We start from the raw sequence: 13,037 nt of genomic DNA, 5'->3' as shown, positions 1-13,037 counted from the left end.
GACTTTGGACAATTCCCTCAACACTACATCACTTGTTCCTGTATTCTCTCTGAAACCAAACTGATTGCTAGAGAGTATATTATATGTTTCTAAGAATGATACCAATCTCGACATAGCTAATCTCTCTATTACTTTTGAAAGAGTATTGAGTAAGAATGTAGGTCTGTAATTATTAACATCTAGACGATCTCCATATTTAAAAAGGGGAATTACTTTAGCTTTCTTACAATGAGAAGGGAACATCCCACTCTCGAAGCTAATACAGTGTTTTCCAATAAGAGGTGTTATTTTGAATAGCCCGCTATTTCGGTAGATGTTACTTTTGAAGCTGTCATTTTTTGACATTTGACAAGTAGAAACAACGCCATTAATAAAATGGAACGATACACGCTTCAACAACGCATTGAACTTATTAAAATTCACTTGAGTGAATCAAATGCAAATCATTTTGAGTGATGAGGCCCATTTCCACCTCGGTGGCTTCGTCAACACGCAAAATCGTCGCATCTGAGGCTCGAAAAACCCAAGAGTTATTGTTAAAAAGCCTCTTCACACTCAACGTGTGACTGTTTGGTGCGGTTTATGGTCCGGCAGAGTCATTGGACCTTACTTTTTTGAAAATGAGGCTGGAGCAACAGAATGGACAACAGTGAATGGACTGCGCTACCGAAAAAAAATGAATGATGTTTTATGGCCGGAATCGGATGGTATTAATCTGGACAACGTTTACTATCAACAAGACGGCGCTACGTGCCACACAAGCAACGAAACCATTGATATTTTACGATTAAATATCAAAATTACACCTCTTATTGGAAAACTCCTGTATTTACAAGGTGAGATATGAGACAAGCTAATTCGGATACATGCATTTTATACACCATAACACTTAAAGAATCAATACCGCACGAGAAAGACATTTTTAAATCATTTATCACATTTGTGACTTCAGAAATGCTAGTTGGTTTAAAATAAAAATTGTCCCCTGTAACGTGAAGTTCAGATTTAAAATCATTCACCAGACACATCTCAATAGTTTTATTAGCACTGCACAAATTACTAGCGAAGCTTGGACCAATGTCACTGAAGAAGTAATTTATATGATTAGTAATTATATTTGGACTCTCTTCTATTGAAGTAATAATACTATTAATTTTCAATTTTTTAAGGAAGTTTGTTTCTTTAGTTGTTTAGTGACTAGATCTGAATAGCCAGGAACTTTCCAACCCTCCTTTTCCCTATTTCTAAAAATGTGGACTACATACATTAGGAATATAAATGAAATTTCTTCTGAAGACACTTCAATGAAATAAAATGTTATTGATTTCTTCGAAACAATTCCTTTTTACATGTTTTGGTTTTAGCTGAAACCAATTTTACTTTGTTTCTTTTCGCTATTATGCACTTTTCTAAACACTCAGGATTTCTAATAGGCATGCAGCGATTGTGTCGAAGATCAATTAATTCGGGTAGCATGCAAAAATTGTAAAAGCGTTTCTTGACATTATCAAGCTCGAAGTCATTTTGGGTACGTAATTAGTGTCGACAGTATCCCGTTTGCAAAAGTATGCCCGTTCCTTGCATAGTGAGTGGTCTCCAAATACATGTTTTGGACCATTCAATATATCCAAATAAAACTGTTTTATTTTTCCTAATTCAAAGTCTTCCGGTACGTTATTGCACAACGTACAGCCGTTCTCAGGCGTAAAATACGGCTTGACACAATCTTCCTCAATGCTAAGGGATACTTCTAACAGTGATTTAAGTTTTTTGCAATAATTTCGAAGTAAGTGATTTCGGCATTCGATCTTTTCGACTGAAACATTTTTATACGATGTGCTTCTTTTATTTTATTGTAAGTGCTGGAATATTTTATATACTTTTATATTTTAAAAACATCAAATTGTTTATTACTATATTTATTAGAAACCCGAAAAAAAGTTAACAATTAATTAATTCTTAATAATATGAAATTGTTTATTACCTAGAAACCCGAAAAAATGCTAACAATATATTAATTCTTAATAATATTAAATTGTTTATTACCTAGAAACCCAAAAAAATGTTAACAATAAATTGATTCTTAATAATACTATTTGACACTACACAGCTTCGACGGAAACGCACAGATGAAACATAAAAAAAGGCGACACACTATTATAGTCCCTACGCGCAACGCATAGAGTGGAATATTGTTGAAACGTCTCATGGAAGTGTAATAATTACGCGGAATTTCGAACTTTGAAAAAATATTGACACGACGGACCGTAGAAAGCGTGCATTCACGGCCACCTCATAGAGCCGAATGAGTAGGAGAATTATTTGATGTTCATTATATAGTATTTAACGAAAATAAATTGTTAGTAAAAACACATATCTCGACAGAAAAATGTATTTATGATAGCCTAGCGTGGCTACATTATCGATATTTTGACGATTAATAACTTAGATTGTCGTTTGAATCTGACAATTCATGATTCTTCATACAACGATTGAGATCGCTAGTAAGGAAGGCCCTTAATGAGCTTAATATTTTTTGGTTGAAATATTCTGTCAAAACAATGATATCTTATGCGATAATCATATTTGGAAATAGGGATTTACATATTGTGACTATCTTGACCTTGAAATTGACATTTGAAATCTGTTGAAAGATTTGTCGTTAATCGTCTGATAAGTTAATATAACTATAACTATGAGTAAAGTTAAGCGGGTAAACCTTTTGTTAAGTCCGCTAATCCGCTTTCAATAAAATATTTGTAACTAAAAATTAAAATATTTTCCAAACACTTTATTAAAATAAGCAGACGTCTAATTGACAGTTTGAATGTTACGCAAACAAAACGCCAATAGATTTTCTAACTTAGGTGTACCTATAAGGGCCACTACCGAATTGAATAGAGTAATTATTAAAAGCATTAGAACTCACTTATTTATATCACAAGTATGGGAATATAAATTAAACTTCGTGGGTTAAACAGTGTAAGGGATAAAATGTAGAATTAGAGAGTAAAAACCGGGTGATGCGACTGGCGATGACAAAAGGATGAGTCAACAAATTAGGTTAGTTTTTCAAAGACAATAATGAAGTCATAGACAAGTATTATGACATCAGCAGAATCACGTTTAGCCCGCGCCACGCAACGTAACGCGGCGCAACGTTCTTGTCGGTGTTTACAATGGCCCACGTAACTGGTTACCACCATTAACAAGTCGATAAACAGCTACGATGTTTCATTTTACTTGAAGTGTCAAAGTATTTTGTGATTTGTGTGTGGTTTTATATTGTGTTAATTTATTTTATGAAGAGAAAGTTAAAGCAAATAGACCATAATGATGAAATAAGACAAAAAGACCTTCTGTTGTGGAATTAAAAATAAAACAATTATCCGAGTAATTTTGTTTTTTTTTATTTCTTTTACATATTATATTTGATATGTCCCTAGGTATCTACGTGACTTGAATTCACAGAAAGGCCAAAGCAAACACGTGCGCCCGCATCTGTCTCTGTGATTTTACACGCAGATGGAGGCGGCAGTCGGATATTATTAGACCTTAAATATTTAGTCAATAGCGTGGCCGGAAATCGCAATAAAAAATTAGAAAGCCAACTTAGAAATACACCCAATAGTCGGCAGATTTAGCTCTAGACCCTCATCAGGTAGTAATTCTGAAATGGGTGTATCGTTAAGCCAGCGACCCGGCAATAAAAAAACCTTCGCCCAAGGCTAGGCTAAATTGTAATTGTTTGAAGGTCATATTTAAAAACGTAATTTTAAAATATTTAACTTTAAGTATAAATCTAGATGTAAGAGTAATTGTCAACTTATATTAGAATTTTAATTGCAACCAGATATTAATTAAGTGTACGCATGCATAATGTTAAGATACCTAATATATATTATTAAGATTTTGAACCGTAAGTTAGTCCGAATCAGCCAGACAGCGCAATCTAGCGGTGAGAATGGCGATGCCAGCGCCACGGACTCAGCCAACGCACCGAAGTGGTGTAAAGCGGAACCACTATAGTTCCAGCACCCCACCACAGGCGCGCTACGGTCGCCGGATTGCGCGGGTGAATACAACTGATTCAGCTCTCGACAGTCACTCTCTCGCCTCTCAGGAGTCACCATCTCGCGTCCGCCGAGAAACCTCTTGCCCTCCCCCTTGGAGCGGTCACCGAGGCTCTTCCCGTAAACCCGCGAACTTCCGCCCAGGAAGCCAGAGTGGTCGCCAGACTTCCGCCCAGGAAGCTGCCCTCTCAGAAGTCGCTGCCTGCCGACTCCGCCCTTCGGAGCCTTGGCCCAGGCTGAACTGATTCCGCCCTTCGGAGCCAGCCCAAGTTGCCGCTTTTGTGTATCAGTGATAAGTGCGAACGTGGAGATCCGCGGTTCCAGAATCATTGTAAAGGGAAGTGCCTGAACAATTTTTGCATATTTATCTCGTAACGTGACCCAACTTTTAAGACATTGAATGAACAATAATTTAGGATTAAGAAAAAGGACAAATAATTTTAAGAAGTATAATTTAAGACCTTTACTAAGCCTAGATTAAGATTAACCCTTCTTTTTACATTTTTGTTATAAATAAATTTAAAGAGTGTTTTGTCACTAAGTAACTTCTCTTTTTTTACTCGTTCCTCTTTTTCTCTTACATGAATAATATTAATTTATTAACTTCCCTTGTAGAGTTATAACATATTGTTTTAAAGTATTATAAGAATGCTGTAGGTATGATTAGAAGTTTACAACCTTGCAAAGTACTCCTCGATAAGGAGTGTTAGCTCCAAGTTACGAGCACCTCGCTGATGTTTTTATTGATGTTGAATTTTAACTATTGAGCTCGCTTTGTCGAAGCAGGGTGCATTTAATAGTTTTTGCTGGTCGCTTGAAATTGCTGTGTTTATTGAGATGCATTTATTTCTTATTTTTTATTCCCATGACCCGAAGACCTAGCTTAAATGACCGAATTATGTCTTTGTTAATCTTTTTAGTACGGTTACAATTTTTGGTGGCGTCTGCATCTGTTGGAAATACGCATATTGTATAATTTTGGATCCAGGTAGAAATTTAAACCACTTATTTCGCCAGAAATGTTTATTGCAGAAGAGGAAGAAAATTATAAATCAACCTATTTATTGACTTTTAGCAGGGGAGCATTTATGGCGACATCTATTGAAAAAACTATCAACTTATTAACTTCAGTCCGTTGGAAAGGCAGAGACATCTATGCAAAGCCAACAAACTCCAATTTCTAACATAAACTCCCCCCGAAAAAAGGATTGGAGGTCATTTTTTCTGAAACAAACCCCAAAACATAAGAATAAAAATTAAGCAGCTAAATATCTACATATATGCCAAAATTAATTTGGAAGAAACAAAAATAGTAATTATTTACTATTACTGTTAATACAAAAAAAATTGATTAACAATAAATATTTGAAATAATAGGTAACCTATTTCTAAGCATAAGTTTAAACATAAGACTACTCTAAAAACGAAATGACAATTTCAAACTAACTAAAATTATACAAATTAATTATGAGATTAAAATTATTACTTTCGTTCAAATCAAATTCATGCAATTCACTAAGCTATTCTATACTATAATTTAACAACTAAGATAATTCCAATAACCTTGTTCTAACAGAAATCATAACAATAATCAAATATAAAACAAATAATATAGACAACACAACATGGAGCGCTGGTTTCCTGGTCATCCTTCTTAAGGGTTTGTGTTTTTCTATAGTTCATTACCACATTTATAATTAGTTTCTTCAGATGTATTTGTGTAGTTTGAAATTACATATAGCCAGCAGGCTATCTCGGTTTATAAGCGTTCATTTTTAAAGTGTTTTTTTTTTTTTTTTCTTGGTATATACGGATCTACAATCCTTTTTTTTATTTTGTACATTTTTTATCAAACTCGCAAGTTTTATTGTTATCCACTTTTTTATGCACTGTTTTTACCTTTTATTTATTATTATTTCTTCCTTATCTTCTTTTAATTTATTATTATTATTTTTTATTTTTATTTATGATAATACACAAAAATTTTATATTGTTTTTATCACGAAACTTTTTATATTGTTTTGCACAAAACCTTTTTTTATTTTGCGCTTACTCAGCGTCTGGTCCGTTGGGTGGGGGTGTCGACATTTTCAACTCCTCGTTGTCATCTATTGGCAACAGACAGATCTTTGATATGGCCCTCTGGATGATGCCTTTCGACGTGATGATGGTCGCCACGCGAACTCTTCCATCAGCGCCAGGATGAACGGCGCTCACACGTCCCAGCCTCCAGTAGCAAGAAGGGACGTTGTCCTCCTTTATTACGACCATGTCGCCAGACCGCATCTGCCTTTGATTCCTATTGGTCCATTTGCTTCTGGTTTGAAGTTCTGCTAAGTACTCCTTCCGCCACCTCGACCAGAAAAATTGTACAATCTGGATTAGTTTTTGGTAATTGTTTAATCGATTGAATGTGATATGTTCCAAATTTTGTTCTGGAATCGCCGCCAAACTAGTTCCTATTAGAAAGTGACCGGGAGTCAAGGGATTAAGGTCATAAGGATCATTTGATAAGGGAGACAGTGGCCTGGAGTTTAAGCAAGATTCAATTTGACACAACACCGTATTAATCTCTTCATAAGTTAATGAAGCGATACTGGTTATTCTTTTTAAGTGATGCTTAACTGACTTTATCCCAGCCTCCCAGAGCCCCCCAAAGTTCGGCGCACGAGCTGGTATAAATTGCCATTGTATTCCTAATGTGGATAAATAATTATCAATTTTATCATTAGACATATTTAAAAAATTATAAATTTCTCTTAGTTCATTATTAGCCGCTTTAAAATTGGTTGCATTGTCCGAGAACATTTTGCTTGGTCTACCACGACGCGAGATAAACCGTTTCAAAGAGTTTAAAAAACTCTCTGCGCTCAAGGACAGCACAGCTTCTAAGTGCACGGCTTTAGTGACCATGCATACGAATAAGCAAATATATGATTTAACGCTATGTGATTTTCTGTGAATACCCGACTTTATTAATATTGGTCCACAGTAGTCCACTCCTGTTATCTGAAATGGCCTACATTCAGTTATTCTTTCAGCTGGCAGGTCGGCCATCAACTGCTGTTCGGATTTGGGATTACATCTATAACAAATTATACATTTTTTTATTATTTTTTTTACAATATTCCTTCCCTTAATCGGCCAAAATTTCATTCTAATCAACGCCAATAATGACTGCGTTCCCGAGTGTAAGTTCAAGTAATGATAGTGTTTTACAATTAACTCTGTTAATTTATGATGCGAAGGTAACAAAATTGGGTGCTGCTGGCCTTCGGTTACCATTTTACCTTTGGAGAGCCTTCCCCCCACACGAATTAGATCCCTTTCAATGAAAGGATCTAATGACTTTAGTGCACTATTCCTAGGTATATTACCTCCATTATTTAAAACTCGAATTTCGTCTCTGAAACAGTATGATTGCGCCCGAGATATTAATTTGTTTACTGAATTTTCCAACTCACTAACTGTCAATTTACTATAGCGGCGCTGCGAGGGGTTTCTACAATTAAAAATAAATCTATTAAGGTATGCTGTTACTCTCTGTAATTTGGAAAAATTGGAATATCTATCAAAAATGTCCCAGTCCTGTTTCACAGCAGACAACAGTGCCGAGCTTGTTTTGATCTCTGGTGGATCAATACAAAATGAGTTGGAATTTGGCCAGCACGCTGAATCCAACGTCAGCCAATCTGGACCATGCCACCAAATGCTGGAAATTAATAACTGTGAAACGCCGATTCCTCTGGAAAGCACGTCTGCTGCATTGTCTTCTGACCGTACATGGTTCCATTGCTCCGGCTGACTGGTTTCCTGGATTTCCGCCACTCTATTAGCAACGAAAGTGTTCCATCTTACCGGCTGATCCCTGATCCAGCACAGTACTATTTGGGAATCACACCAGTATGTAGTAGGTATATCCGGAGTACATAGAGCATCTTTAATGTAATTCACTAGTCTTGTCAGTAATACGGCTCCACATAATTCTAACTTGGGTAGAGAAACACTTTTCAAAGGCGCTACCCGTGATTTGGACATTATCAAATTGGAGTACTTCTTACCCAATTTGTCAGTAGACACCATATAAACACAGGACGAATATGCCTTTTCTGAGGCGTCACAAAATCCATGTAGCTGTAAATTTACATGATCTTGACATATTATCTTTCTACCTATTCTTAAATTATTTAATTGAGGCAGTTCATTCACATATGCTTCCCATGTCTTCAACATATCATATGGAATAGGCTCATCCCATTGAAGCCTTGCCTGCCACAATTTTTGCATCAATAATTTAGCAATAACAGTAACAGGACCTATTAATCCTAACGGGTCAAATATGGACGCAATGCATGACAGTATTTGTCGTTTGCTATTAATTGGATTTTTTAATAACTTCACTGTGTATAGGAAATTATCCTGCTGATTGTTCCAAGACAGGCCTAATATTTTGTTGTCATTTGAATCTGTACTAATAATCATATCTGACATGTTTTCTTCCTTCGAACATAACGAGGGCAAATTCGACCGCCATTTCCTTAAGTTCATCCCAGCGGATGCCATGATAGATATTAGTTGTTCTTTAATTATTAAACAGTTTTCTTCAGTTTCATCTCCAGTAATTAAATCATCCACATAAAAATTATTCTTTATAATCTGACTGACCTTGTGGTTTGATGATATATTTTCATTTCCCAGCTGTTGGAGGCATCTAGTTGCCAAAAATGATGACGGCCCCAGACCGTAGGTAACGGTGTTAAGTCGATAATGCTGAATTTCCTCCTCCGGGAAATTTTTCCATACTATTCGCTGTAGATCTCTGTCTTCGGGTCGCACCAATATTTGCCTGTACATTTTCTCAATGTCGGCTGTTATCGCGTACTGGTGTTTTCTGAAACATATCAATTGTGCGGCTAAATCTTTCTGTAAAACAGGTCCTATCATGAGAGCATCGTTTAACGATATACCATTGGATGATTTTGCTGAACCGTCAAATACCACTCGAGTCTTAGTGGTAGTGCTCGATTCTTTCAATACTGCATGATGTGGCAAATAAAAATAACAATCTTCATTAGAAGGTGCTTCGCACTGGGTCATGTGACCCAAGTCTATATATTCCTGCATGAATTCTTTATATTTTTTCATCAGGTCAGGATTTGAAGAAAATTTCCTTTGCAAATTGCAAAGTCTTTTTTCCGCCATGGGCAGCGTTTCTCCCAACTGTTTAACACAGGGGCGCTGTGGTAAGCTTACCATGAAACGACCATTGTCATTCCTTTTATAAGTGTCCTTGAAAATCTCCTCGCACGCTCGCTCCTCATGGCTCCGGTGCTTCACCGGTTGGAATTCTTCTAATTTCCAGAAGTTTTCAATCTGTTTATGGATTATATTTAATGATAGTTGACAAGATTTTACTGGCCTTTTTATTTTTGTTGTGACGATGGGTCCTGACACCAGCCATCCGAATTCAGTTCTCTGTAATATGGGTCCTGAGTCTCCATTTCGAAGTTGATCTTGCTTCATAATTTCCCAAAAGATTTCCGCTCCGAGTAGCATATCTATGGAGCTTGTTTCATAGAAGGCAGGATCCGCTAACTGAAGACCATCAGGTATGTTGGCATCCTTTTTCTGTAAAGAAATTTGCGGCAGATGACTTGTTACTTCTTTCAAAACGAGACATTCTATGTCTCTTTCATACGGTGAATAGTTCGAGAAAATTCTTAAATTTATGCTATTTTTAATATTCAATATTTTGTTTTGGATTCCGGTAATCGGTATGTTTGCCCTTTTGGGTTTTAATTGCAACCTTGTTGCAAATTCTTCTGTTATAAAATTGGACTGAGAACCACTATCCAATAAAACTCTAGCCTTAATCAAATTTCCGTTATTATTCAACACTTTAATAACGGCGGTAGATAACAAAACAAAACTATTAGATATTTTCGTAGAGTGATTTGTAACTAAAGGTTCATTATTTGATGTTGATGGTGAATCCTTATCCTGAGACTTCGAATTATCTGTTTCCTTTTTTAAATGCAACAAAGTATTGTGCGAGTTATTTTCGCATATACGACAATTGTATTTACTTTTACATTCTTTTAGCTTATGACCCAAGCACAAACATTTCAAACACGCATTTACTTGACGTATCTTTATAATTCTATCCTTAGTATTTAATATTAAAAAATTTTTACAATTATAAACCTTATGATCGCCTTTGCAAATAATACATTTTGTCATTTGAGGCGTTAAAGAAATCATAGCTTCTTTTCGGTATTTGAAAGGAAAAGTTTTATTTTGATTAAATTTTCCTTCAGTAATCCCAGCAAATTCTAAAATCTGAACTCGATCTGATAAATATTTTATAAACTCTTTATATGTGGGTAGATTCTCTTTTGTGGCAAATACTTCCCAATGATGTCGAGTTTCACTATCTAGTTTTCGCGACAATAAATATATTAACATGATATCCCAATTTTCGGTGGGTATATTTAACTTATTTAACGATTTTAAATGTAATTCGGATTCATCGATAAGATTCCTTAATGCTACGGAATTTTCAAATTTTATTTCAGGCAATTTAAATAATGCTTCAACGTGCTTATGTATAATAATTTTTATATTTTGATAGCGAGAAGTTAACATCTCCCATGCAGTATGATAGTTCTCCTGGTTATTTGGAAGTGAGGTTAATAATTTAGCTGCGTCACCTTCAAGGCATGATCGCAGATAATACAATTTTTGAATAACTTCTAAAGATGGATTATTATCAACTAAAGCAACAAAGGTATCCCGAAAATTCAACCAATTTTCGTAACTCCCATTAAATTTTGGCAACTCAAGTATAGGCAAACGTATGTTATGTGATGTTGTATTCTGAACTTTATTTAACAATTTATCTTTAGCCTTAGCAACAAGATTATAATATAAATTTTCAAATGCTTGCCTTTCTGTTTTGGTTAATTCTTCCGGCGAAATTGCTTCTATGTTATCTTGTAATGAGTCGAAAGTGTCTAAAATTGGTTCAAGTTTCTTCAATCTGACTTCAATTTCAGATTGCGACAAATTATCACCGTTTATATATTCATTGAACCTAGTTAATTTCGCCTTGCAAATTCCACGCTGGTTAATCAAAGTTTTGAGATCCATTTTTAAATATCAAGAAAGGAGGTATTCACAGAACGTATTGTCAAATGATAATCACTTGTAATCAATCACTACACGTGCACTGTCCTTGATCACAGAACTTTACTAACTAACCGATAAACAATGAATTTTATCTGAATTTTATAAATGCAACAGCTCGATGGCTGTCAAAAAGAAAACAATTTGACACTATTGTTATTCTCTCCACAATCTCCACCGCGCATGCGTCAGCTTGCTTCGCGGCTGGGTTGGTGTTTTTACCGACTCGCGGTAACCTTCGAAATTTAAACTAACGGATTTTCAAATATAACCGCTCGTAATAAATCTTTTAAGAAATTTAAAATACTTGCTTTGTATTCTAACTTCTTTTTATATTGTTGTAACAATTATTATTGCTTACTACAATTTCGATGATGGGTATGAAATCAATTCAAACCAACACTTGGTAACAATCAGCCCGATTCAATTTTAAAACAAACAAAGAAATACGGCTGTGTAATAAATCATGCTCTCCTGCCTGGGAAAATAAGGTAGGTATATGGGATATGGTCACTTGCCCGTTTTTCTGAAGATCCCCTCTGATGTTGGATGTTGAAGATGTTTGCTGGTTCTTTTATCATCCGCGATTCAATCGATAATACGGATGCGGCACGAAGGTCCAATGTATAATTTTGGATCCAGGTAGAAATTTAAACCACTTATTTCGCCAGAAATGTTTATTGCAGAAGAGGAAGAAAATTATAAATCAACCTATTTATTGACTTTTAGCAGGGGAGCATTTATGGCGACATCTATTGAAAAAACTATCAACTTATTAACTTCAGTCCGTTGGAAAGGCAGAGACATCTATGCAAAGCCAACAAACTCCAATTTCTAACACATATTATGGCAAGTATTTGTGCTCCGACAGCTGAGATACGAATCTAAAAACTTCCGATACGTTTAAGAGACCTTCGACTGCTTCTCTGACAAAACATCATGTATAGCTGTCAAACGTGTTTGAACTTCACTAAGCACTCTACTCCTGAGGCGCAACGATATTGTGATTCTTACTAACGTCAATAATCAATAAATTAAAAATACGCTTTCATTTTAAAAGAGTCACCATCGGCAATTTATTACTTTTTGGATTGTTTTACTGGAGGTATGGAAGCCGACGGGCCAACTTCACTCTTCGAAACGTTCAAAACTTCCACTGCCTCCTAAGTGGATTCTTTGTCCTCAGACTACGGATCTCAGGAATCTATATGGTCACTAAGTTATCGTCGTTCTGATTCATATAATAAACTCTCAATTTGGGCTGATGCTATCCGCCCACCACGCGTTTTACGGACAAGCTTGTCTATTTCCGAACCACCCGCCATTTTGAAAATATCAGAAAAAAACTTTACAAACGGAATCTTGCCAATACCACCAAACGAATGCTTAATTATCTACAGAGCGATTGGCATTCGAAATTTTAAACACAGTTGTCACTCATGTATCCCTTTTTAATCCTACATACATTAGAGCGGCGTCGTTTGATTTTAAGACACATCGCTGTACACACGCTGGGACGGCGTCGTTTGAGGCCAATGGGTTAAAAAAACCACATTTTAAAGTACATTTGTTTATTCTATTGACGCCCATTTTGGGGCATTTACAAATGAAAAGTAAAAAATTGTGTATTTAAACGCTACACCTTTATTATACATAACTAAACTGACTCAGTAATAATTTGTTAAGGGAAAAATTGAAGATGTCCACTGATTCGGTATAATTATTTATCTACATAAGTATTTTGGGCAATGAGGAATAAATATGGTAGTTTTTTAAAAT

The 13,037-nt window shown here is 35.5% G+C and overlaps 1 protein-coding gene across 2 annotated transcripts; it reads right to left on the bottom strand.

The window, feature by feature from the left end:
- Window positions 1-5,710: 5,710 nt before the first annotated feature.
- Window positions 5,711-11,468, bottom strand: LOC149414545 (uncharacterized). Of its 2 annotated transcripts, none has more exons than XM_089643734.1 (2): window positions 8,739-11,468; window positions 5,711-7,158 (listed from the first exon to the last, which is right to left on the bottom strand). In XM_089643734.1, exons 1-2 carry the CDS (start codon window positions 8,762-8,764, stop codon window positions 6,123-6,125), a joined length of 1,062 nt encoding a protein of 353 aa, XP_089499860.1. In that variant the 5' UTR covers window positions 8,765-11,468; the 3' UTR covers window positions 5,711-6,122. The 2 variants fall into 2 exon arrangements, with proteins under 2 accessions (XP_089499860.1, XP_089499859.1); XM_089643733.1 differs by having other exon boundaries at window positions 11,020-11,468.
- Window positions 11,469-13,037: the final 1,569 nt, after the last annotated feature.

Source organism: Hesperophylax consimilis, chromosome 20, assembly GCF_061612785.1.
Source record: "Hesperophylax consimilis isolate HC1 chromosome 20, BYU_Hcon_1.0, whole genome shotgun sequence".
NCBI classification, from domain to species: domain Eukaryota; kingdom Metazoa; phylum Arthropoda; class Insecta; order Trichoptera; family Limnephilidae; genus Hesperophylax; species Hesperophylax consimilis.
This window is presented reverse-complemented; position numbering and strand designations above follow the sequence as displayed.

Coding starts and splice junctions, on each gene's coding strand:
- LOC149414545 (XM_089643733.1), bottom strand. CDS start 11,222: ATGGATCTCAAAACTTTGATTAACCAGCGTGGAATTTGCAAGGCGAAA. Junction 7,159..11,019: donor GAATTAACCAAAACAGAAAG/GCAAGCATTTGA, acceptor AATTTGTTATAG/ATGTAATCCCAAATCCGAAC.